At 44.9% G+C, this 10,149-nt stretch overlaps 1 protein-coding gene across 2 annotated transcripts; it reads right to left on the bottom strand.

Annotated features, from left to right (window-relative positions):
- Positions 1 to 1,167: 1,167 nt before the first annotated feature.
- Positions 1,168 to 7,937, bottom strand: slitrk3a (SLIT and NTRK-like family, member 3a). 2 transcript variants are annotated; one of them, XM_072572688.1, is made up of 3 exons: positions 7,080 to 7,935; positions 6,137 to 6,217; positions 1,168 to 4,689 (listed from the first exon to the last, which is right to left on the bottom strand). In XM_072572688.1, exon 3 carries the CDS (start codon positions 4,610 to 4,612, stop codon positions 1,988 to 1,990), a length of 2,625 nt encoding a protein of 874 aa, XP_072428789.1. In that variant the 5' UTR covers positions 4,613 to 4,689; positions 6,137 to 6,217; positions 7,080 to 7,935; the 3' UTR covers positions 1,168 to 1,987. The 2 variants fall into 2 exon arrangements, with proteins under 2 accessions (XP_072428789.1, XP_072428790.1); XM_072572689.1 differs by lacking the exon at positions 6,137 to 6,217 and having other exon boundaries at positions 7,080 to 7,937.
- Positions 7,938 to 10,149: the final 2,212 nt, after the last annotated feature.

The raw sequence follows: 10,149 nt of genomic DNA, 5'->3' as shown, positions 1-10,149 counted from the left end.
ATACCCACAGGTTCATTTCACCACCACGGTGAGACTCCCCGTCGGCAAGATAGTAATAAGCTGTCAGAAATAGATTACCGACAGTGGCCGCGGAATACTTAAAGCAATAATGCGGTCGGTAGCTTTATTAATAAATCATAACTTCCAATTAATGTCAGAAACCGATCATTAGAAACCAACAGATTTTCAAGTCCGGGGGGAATTCGATAACAATTTAACTTCTGTATCTTAGCTCAGTTGGGATAAAATGGAAATACGTCAGCAATTTACTCTCAATGAGACTGAGCCTCCTGGGTGTATAAAACCGATTGAATTTTGCGTTAAGATGTGCAGTCGTTGCGTCAAATAGTTGTGATTGGAACACGGTGCCCTCTGCTGGAATTAGCACCGCCTTCTCATGTCACTTGAACAACAATGGAATGAGGCAATGTGGTTCCCATTGCAGATACACCTTCCAACATACCACGACGGCCTCATCACCCGGGGGTCACTGAATTTCTCTCCGCTATATTGGAACTGCCCTTCTTTAACTGAAGATTTGAATACGCCAAAACAAAACTCATACGCGCCTTGAAATCTGCTGTGATTTGCAGCAGTGCCTTTTGTTATCTGTGAATTGTTGCGACACAATAATATTTGACCACCTCAAATTTGAAGATGTAAGCAGTTTGCTCAATGGAATTATTTATTGAAAGAAGCATTACTTACAGTTTATCAAGGACAACGTTATTTACAGTAAGATCCAGCTTCCTTTTGGGTACTGGCTTCCTTGTGCTGTATCCATGATGTGATGACCAGTCTATCCCAATAGGCTGGACTTGCTGCAAAACTAGATGCATTTTTAAAGAATAGAACAAAATATTTAAAAAGAAACAAAAATTCCCCAAAACATAGCTGAGTAGAAGTACCATCGTGTTCATGTACAATTGCCTTTGCAATATTTGTTTGCCTACTGTGCTTAAGTCTCAGAAACTGCAAATGCCATTTTAGAGACAGTAGATTATATTAAGGCAAAACATTTCTAATTATAGTAGATGGACGAGAGAGACTCATTGTAAGACAATATATTAAATTAGATTCTGGAATCGGAGGTTTTCTTTTTTCACAAATTAATATCTTATGTTTCCTTCGCCTGCTGTCGTTCTACTCACATACAATCTCTACATGTCACTGCATAGTTTATCACCTTTTTATTATGAAAGCTTTACCAGACGCAGTCACTACATTGAGTTAACATTATTACCTTTACAATGATTGTTCACAGAAATTACAGAATAAATATGCACACTTCGAAATCTTTGTGTGTTTGAGAGAGAGAAAACATTAAAAGTGCTTCTTACAAAGCTGTTAGTGGTGTAAGCATCAACATTGACGAGCTTTTTTTAAGAAAGTGCATTGTTTATAATAAAATCTTGGCGTCATATTCACAAATTGAAATCCGTAGATGCGTCGTAGAGTTTTTTTTATATTCCCCTCTTGAATATAATATATATTTATATATAATATATAAAAAGAATTAAATAACACTGAACGATAGAGCGTTGCAGTCACTTTAATTACCAAGTTTACTTCTTGTCATTTGAGCGAGTTACACCCCGGCAGTTTTACACATGCAGCAAGACTGCAGTCAATGTTTCACAAATTTTGCCCTCGGCGTTCATTGGGTGTGAGAGGGAGAGAGCAAGAGAGAGGCTTCACTTCCTGCCAAATAAAGTGAACAAAGTCGCCTGCCAGTAATGAATAGGGTTATTTATATGACGGTCGATAACCAGCCCTCTATATGACTACAGACGGCACAGTCAGTTCTCGTTACCATAAAAAAATATGATTGATATCATTGCTGGCTAAAGTCTGCAAAGGCACTTCATTGAGTATGATTTGAATATGGCCTTTCGTCCAAAGCAACCTAACGAGGGGGGTGGCGGATAATTTCCCTTTACCTTCTAAAACATGCTGTGTTTGGGGTTCGTTTCCGTTGGTATGATATCTAAAATCGGTATGATGTCTTCTCTAGTACTTCGAGGTAGTCTGGCTTAGTTTGAAGTTTGGCCCTTAACTCGAGGTATTCGCTCTGAGTTTGCTCAGGGTATCCCCGTCCAGATGAGCCAAAAAGAATGGTTTCTTTAAACCTGGCATCTTGCTGTAAGTCAGGATATTGCATGCCAGGAGGGTGGACATGTAGCTCTTTTAACTTGGGCACGGTGCCATAGAGACAGTCCACAAAGCCAACCGTGTGAGCTGCTCTATCTCTGTCCAACACAGTGGGATAAATAACCCCATTTTCTGGAAAACTTGCAAAATCGTTAGTCTGATTAATCGTAACTATGGTATTAAGGTTACTGTTGGACAGTGACGTTTTCCATTCCTTGTCTTTCTCCAGAGTTTTGTAATTAGTATTATTTTCCTGAGTCTCTGAGAATTCCTCCTCCATTTCTCCCTCACGTGGTTTATAGATAGGATTGTTGCACATTTGAGTCACGGGATGGGGGATGTAGTCGTAGACGTGGCTGGCCGCTTTCTCGGGTGAGTTGGCAGCTCTCTCCTCGAAGATTCTGCACTGCATTTGCATACCAGTCAGGTCTACGTCCTGCCGTCTCCTGAAGGGCGATTTCTTACGCCTCCTAAGCACGAAAGCAAAGAGACCCGCTGCAATAAATACAGCGGAAATGAAAATGATCAGAAGGCTCAGGATCAGGACTGAAAGAGGAATGGCGCCACCTTGCGAGGAGAAGCCGAACCCCGTGGTTGTGGAGATCACATTACCATTCCCCCCGGAGCCGGGTACGGCCGGAGAGGCAGCGGCATGTTTCAGTTCAGGGCACAACACCTCGTAGTCGACCATCTTCAGATCCACCCCGCTGAGGAACTCCGGCGTCTCGCACAGCACGCTGCCAATCAGTTTAACTGTGCTGATCTTTTCCACCCATTGCTTGAGAGCAATCAAATCGCACGAGCAATCCCAGGGATTCTGGTTCAGATCGATCTGTACAATGGAGTCCAAATGCTCGAGCACTCCACTCACCGGCAGATACAGAAAGTAGTTATTTCTCAGGTTCAGCCTACCCAGAGAGGTGCCCGTGAAAGCGTCCGTGGGTAGAGTTCGGAGAAGATTACTGTTGAGAAATAATAGTTTAAGGTTGGGCATCAAGCTGAAAGACGCTGGTTGGATTTCTCTGATGATGTTGTATTCGAAATATAGGTACTCTAAACTCTGTAACCCTCTGAACATGCCGGGGGTGAGACGTTCGATTTCGTTGTTGTTCAAATACAAGGTCTTTAAATTTGGAAGATTCATGAAAGCACCATCTTGAATATATGACACGCTGTTGCTCCCCAAATGCAAAAGATCCAAACTGGAGAAATTCCAGAAATCTGACCTGTAGATTTTCTGAATTAGATTATCAGTTAAATACAACTTCTTAGCGTTCAGCGGCCTTGGTATTAGTTCAGACATATTTTGGATCGCTTTATTTTTGCACTGTACTGTCAAACCCAAATCATTAATATGTAAGCTGCAGGAACATTCCGTGGGACAGATGATAGGGATGGGAGGCCTGGTCTGGTAGCCTGCAACTATAGGCTGATTTTGTCCCGAATACACACTGCGTAGAGTTGGCTGTGCTTTTAAAGTGTTTGGAGTCTTGGTTGCTTTTGGTAATTTACCTGATGTCTTGTATTCAACAGAAGAGGCCGTGTATGTCACCGATAAAGACATAGAGGAGGGTTTGGTAGGCCATGCATTGTCGTTACTGGAAGCAAGCTGCGGGATTCCCAAGCTGACCTCTACCTCCACACTTGAATGAATCGGGCACAATTCACTTCTCCTGATCTCCCTCAAGTCCTTGCCATGGAGATGGAATGGTGTCTCACACGTAATTTCCCCGACAAGAACTGTGTATGGTATGGTTTCTAGCCAAGACTTCAGTGGCATAATTTCACATGTACAGTTCCATGGGTTCTCCTCCAATTGAATCTCCATCAGGCGCCTGCCAATGTATTCCAGCGTCCCCGCATAAGACAGTGACTTTAACCTATTACCACGCAGATCGATGTGGGTTAAGGAAACCGCCCTGAAGAGATTGTGCGGTAGAAGTGGTATCAGATTGTCATTGATAATCAACACTTTCAGTCTATTGAGGTTCCTAAATGCACCGCCATCAATCCTCTTCAGCACATTGTAGTCGGCCTGTAGATACTCCAAACTCTCCAAACCCAAGAATGTATCATTTCGAAAAACCTCTAGTTTGTTTTCATGTAAATATAAGCGTTTCAGAAGTTTCATGCCATTAAAGGCACCTGCCTGAATATCCTGCAGTGCGTTGTTGCCAAGATTGATTGATACTGCGTTGGTTAGAAACAGAAAACCGTTAGAATAGAGTTTCCTCATAGAGTTTCTTTGTAGGTAAAGTTTAAAGGGTCTCATCCATGACTCGGTTATCTGACTAATATTTGTAAAACCTTTACTTTCACAGTGTATTTGCAAAAAACTCTCCTTTTCTTCGCAGTAGCATGGCTCCATGCAAGGTTCATCTAATTCTTTCGAGTCCTCCATTAGTGGAATCGACGTACTCCATCCTAGAGCTATTGTGCTTAAAAGGGTTATCCAGAACATCCTTATGTTTTTGTTTCTCTGTTCAGCTGGAGGTACAGCAGTTATTAGGCGTAGGGGAACTCCTGGAGATGCAATGACTGTACATAGAAGACACGTAGAAAATGGCATTAGATTTCAGAATTCCCTTCAGAAAAACACTGAATCTTAACAAATTAGATTCATTATTTTCAATGTAGATACCCCAATCATACATAGAGACATCCCCTACATTTCTCCATTAATACAGAGTATTCTACGTAAGAATGTTGTACACCTATGTCAATACCAACGAAACAAAGGCACGAATATGTTGCAGCAATTTCTTGAAAATATGAAAGGCATTTGACAGCATCCGAGGCGCATACGAAGATAATGACATTTCTGCACTGCCAGAAGCTGGGGATTGATTACTGTTTCTCATTTATTTTAATTGATTTTTTTATTTGTTTTTAAAAAGGGAGACAAAGAGGAAATTGGCGAATTACTCCTGAAGAAAAATACGTCTGAACGTTTGGTGATGTCCAGTCCAGAGGGTGCAGAGAATTGGGCTACACCGTGTGTTGCGAACAGCCAAATCTGTGCATTGTCCTCATTGTTCTCCTTGTAATAAAAGCACTTGATTTCTGCCAATTTAATCCAATCATGTGCACTCTCTAAACTGGAGTGACAGACACCAACCTTATGATTGCTAATGTGAAAACTCATTTACTTTGGGGCGGGGCTGGGACCTGTCAATTTAGAGGTTTGCAAATTGCAACATATAAACATTTCCCACATAACCATCCTCATTGTGGAAGGACTGAGGTCAAACACAGCAGAATGCCACTAAATCAAACCCCGGTAATCTGATGGGTTATTGTGGTGCCTACATTTGCAGCCCCATTAGTGACGTCCGTCAATCAGCTCGGGCTTAGAAAGGCTCTTGCACATCCTTAGATGCTGTACTGACCAGCTCTGTTTTATTAGTTAGAATCAGAGAAAAGCCGATTTTGCGCATAAATATGACAGTACATTGTGTCTAATTTAATCACGGATTTGCTTATTATAATCTCCCCACATTAAGGTGAAACGCTGACAGTGACCATGGATTAAAAAACAATCGGTGCTTTTTGCTATATTTCACTTACACGATATACAGTTGAACAAGTTCTGTGTTTGAATTTGTTTGATTTTTAAAGCAAACAAAATCCCTTAACCTGCGCTGGAAAGCAATGACAACTCAGTAAATAAACTCGAAAGGTTCATGACAATGAGCGGAAAATCGGAACAATGCAAAGGGAAGTTCAAGAATAGAAATGCTGTTGAGAGGAGGGTTAAGTGTGGTACTCGGGAGTGGAGAATAGAGAGAGGTAAACCGGGAAAGACGCAAATTCCAATAAAGACATTTAAACAATCTGTTACTGTCTTAGCAAACAGATACAATCATAACATTATTCCATTAGGAACAACGCCTTCAAGAAGCCTCAATCAAATAGCAGCCCGACCACCGAATGTTTCAACACAATGGAGCTGGGTCTAAAGACTCCAATACAGCAGTCTACTTACCGTCCGTAGCCGATTTTAGTTCAAGAAGTGAAAAGAGTTGAGGATTTGCTCGAGCTGCCTTCACTCCCGCTGTTGAAGAGTCTGAGGAAAATGCCGACGTGATAAGAATGTAAGTGCATCTTTAGAATGCAGCTCGCTCCCCCTCCTGCTCCCGCTCTCTCTCTCTCCTGTTTCTCTGCCTCTTCAATGATGGCTGTGGAAAGTCTGCCTTTAGCTCACCCCCAAGCTGCAGGGACCGTTCGAGGCTGCTGCTTTCAGCCAGTGCACCAGTACATTTGGGATGCTCGGCTGCATCGGAAAATCACTTGCCCCCGATCAGTCTCTTGATTTTTTTTTCTTTTACGTCATGGGATGAGCTTTGAGGACTTAACGGCTGAGTGAAGCGAGCCAGGAGTGTGTGTGTGTGTGTATATGTGAGAATGTGTGTGTGTGTGTGGAGGGGGTGGGGGTGGCTGTAGAATGCGCTTGGCACTAACGTTGGGTGGGTGTGCTGGGAGCACATTCACTTCTGGTTTCTCTCAGGAGAATTTCATCGGCTCAGTCCTTTTCTTCCCTGGCTCCGAACTCCTCTTCTTCGGGAGGGGGGGGGGGGGGGGGGGGAGCAGAAAGGAGCGGGAAGAAGTCAGCAGCGCCCAAAATCGCATCCGTTTTATTGGGTCACCGGCGGTTTTGTGTTCGAGCGGAGCACTGACAATGAACAGACAGGCGTAGACCGTAGACTGGGGATGGCGGGGATTAGATCCAGAACCGTCCGCTCAGAGGGAGACTCAGTACGTTCCAGGCGGACTCCGGTAGATTCCCCTCCACCCCCAACCCCTCTCTCTCCGCGCTTTCCAACAGCAGACTGACAGACAGCCCGCAGCACCGCACTCTTCCGGATTTAATCTGATTTATTTATCTCCCACTGGCGCGTTGCTTGGTTTCCCCTGCACCAAACACTCACCGTTTAAAAAAAACACGATGATGACAGCTCAACGTCGCCTTTGCTAAAAATAAAACCCCCGTTATCCTGGTCTTTGGCGTGTGGGCTTGCTGTTCAGGGATTCGGGCTCATTACGATCACCAGAGTAGTTTGTAATCTCTCTCTCTGACCCCCTCCCCCAACCCTCCAGGATGCTGTTCAAATCCTGACAGGGCAAGAGTCGGAGGGAGGCTTAAAGAGGCCGCGCTCTGGCCCCACAGTGAATTCAGAGAGCACCGACTGAAGTGGGACGCCACCCTGGCTGTGTCCAGCTCCAGCCCCGCCTCCCCACTGAAGCTGCACAGCGTCCGTTCACACAAACTGACTCCCGGGGTCATCCAGCAAAACTCCAATTCAAGATGGTCGGCACTTTCTGCACCGCTCCTGCGGTGCTTTGAGACACTTACTTTATTCTAACATGCGTCGAATTGTGCGAAACGACTGGAAAAGACTTTCTGGATGCTCCGCTCCTGATTGGTTAACCGGAGAGCAGCTATCCCTGGGACACGCTCTTCCTTAAAGGGGTCGAGACTCCAAGCTTGAGAAAACTGCCTGTTAATCATCGCTTTCTGGCGCAAAGCGCCTCCGGCGTGGCTTCCCTGAACCTGGCGGTGTCTTGCTCCGAAGTGAAGGTGCCACAAGGAATGGCGGTGACTGCAGCCAGTGCACCCGGGCTCTGGGGTGTAACTCCACCGGCCAGGGCGCCTCCGCGCCCCTGAAACCATTCACTGCGAGATAGGACCCGCTCCAGCATCAGAATGGCAAGAAGCCATTCCCGACGTGCTGTTGCTTTGACCGAGCCGATTAGTATGCAGCTTTTTTTTTCAGCTGGACTACGACCTCGTTCGCCCCCGCCCCTCCAATCTTTAGAGGTGTTGGGGGAGGGAGGGAAAGCCCGTTTATAATGACCGTGTGCCAGTTTAAACAGAGCGCTTGTCTCAGTCATAGCTTAGTCCGGCAGCTGCAACACCATATCCACCTATCCCAAATATTTATTTCTCACACCTTGGGCAAGAGGTGTGTGAGTAAGCTGGGGGAGAGTGAACTTGGGGCTCACCGAAAGGCTGGTGCTTTTCCGGATATTTAAAACAAAAACATACGTGGGCTTTTTTTTTAAAGCGGGGGTCACAAATTATAGTGACTGTTTGTAAACATTAGGTTTCATCGCAAACTCGGGTGAACAGCAGTGGCCAGGCTGGGCTAATGCCTTCCGTCCAAGGGCTAAATGTCTCCATAAGTGAAAAAATTTAGTAAAATTAAACGCGATCCCCCCCCCCCCCCCCACCCCCGGAACCTGCGAAGACGGCAGATCCCCCACTCCCCCGGCACATTCTGCAAAATCTGTTTCTGTCAGAGAGGCGGTAACGCTCACTCTCACGACCTCGGTGATTTCCCAGTTTGATGGGTTACTTTCGAGCAGGGCAGCGCCCCAGAGTCTGCGCGGAGATTCTGCTTTGCTGCAAAAGACATTTTGTACAGTGGCAGGGAAATCAGAGCAAAGGAGCCATCAGTGAGGGAATTTTTATTCCCATCGTCCTTTCTCTTCCTCTCCCCACAGTCCACGCGGACGTCTTTACTTCGCAAATGAAGAAATCCATTGCATCGAAGAGCGAATGACTGTAGCGACGGGAATCACCCGTTATATGTTTTGGAAATAAAACTCCCTTTCATTTCTGCCGATGAGAACTCAAGTTTTCTCTCCCGGTTGCAAAAGCGAAAGCCAATTCAATACCCTTAACTCGATCAGTAACTCACACAGGAATTCAAGCTTGAACTCTAGATCTTTATTTGGCGATAGGTGCATGTTGACGGAGAGTCAAGACATGCTACGTAATTTCAAAATAAACACATGCAGTAATGTTCGATTTTAATTTTGAGGTCTCCGCTGTATTGATTTAAGTAAAACGCTCTTTGTTGTTGTTGTTTTGCAAGTGCGTTGAGTTATTTAATGTTTTATTATCGGTGTTGACTGAGCAGTGTGAGGGAACAGTAACACCCGAGTCGGATCTAGGGAGTAGAGTGTGCCGGTGCGCACAGATGGCGCTGTGTCATTCCATTTGGTTTTGAGGGCGATCAGACTTGCAGATGTTAAACTCACTGACCATCTGAAGTAAACCTCAGCGGACTCATCCTCTACCTCCAGCGCCAGAGCCAAGCTACAGCGAAGGGGCAGATTGTCCATTCACAGACACGCCGTGTAAGGCGGAGTCTAAGCTGCAGGTGATGTGGACAGCCATTCCTGATGTGAAGCTGATCGCTCCTTTCCCCCCCCACATCTCTGCCAGTTTGATGAATAAGACCTCAGACAGAGGAGGACGAAGTCGTCGGTGCATTCTCAATTTGTAATGGGGAGCACGTTGGTGTGGAATCTCCTCACAATCTCCTCTTTTAGATCAGTCTGGTTTACCAGCGGAACGATAATCGCCGCAGAGACGTAAATAAGCATGCAGATCAGATTCATCAGATATCGGATCAGAGGTAATTAACTCAAGTGCCGCCCCTGAGCCTGGAATGGGCATCGTCCGAAACAGAAAGACAAAATTAACATACCTATGTACACCACAAGCCCTCCAAAAAGCAATGAAAACAACAAATTGGCTCTCCCGTCTATTATATTCACACAAATTTGGAACAACACATTAATAACCCCGCCAAGTCCTTCACCCAGTGGTGATATCCTGCTGGGTTCTGGTACAGAGAGTGACACACATAGAACTGCTAAGCTTCCAAGCGTTGTCATGAGGTCTTCAGACATTGAAGGTTAATCTCCAGGAAACTCCAGCGGGCAATTGCTGTGAAAGAAAAACAAAACAATTTCCCCCATGTCTTACTTTTACTTACGTATATTTAATCTTTTTTATTTTAAAGTGATGATTGGAAACACTGAAGCAGACAACGAAGATTCTTTCAGCGAATGAGGAAGGGCGAGGAAAGTCAATAATTGGAGCAGTCGTTGGGTGGAAGGTGGGGGAGGTCGGGCAGTTCAGTATGCTCAAGCAGTTAGTAACTAGATACGTTGTGTAGGTGTTTGTGTTTTAACATTGTGTTTTCC

Source organism: Chiloscyllium punctatum, chromosome 6 (genome assembly GCF_047496795.1).
Source record: "Chiloscyllium punctatum isolate Juve2018m chromosome 6, sChiPun1.3, whole genome shotgun sequence".
Taxonomy (NCBI): Eukaryota; Metazoa; Chordata; class Chondrichthyes; order Orectolobiformes; family Hemiscylliidae; genus Chiloscyllium; species Chiloscyllium punctatum.
Note: the sequence above shows the minus strand (reverse complement) of the source record. Positions and strands in the feature narration are given on the sequence as shown.

What these genes read in the sequence shown, in the direction of transcription:
- slitrk3a (XM_072572689.1), bottom strand. Translation starts at nt 4,612, where the DNA reads ATGTTCTGGATAACCCTTTTAAGCACAATAGCTCTAGGATGGAGTACG.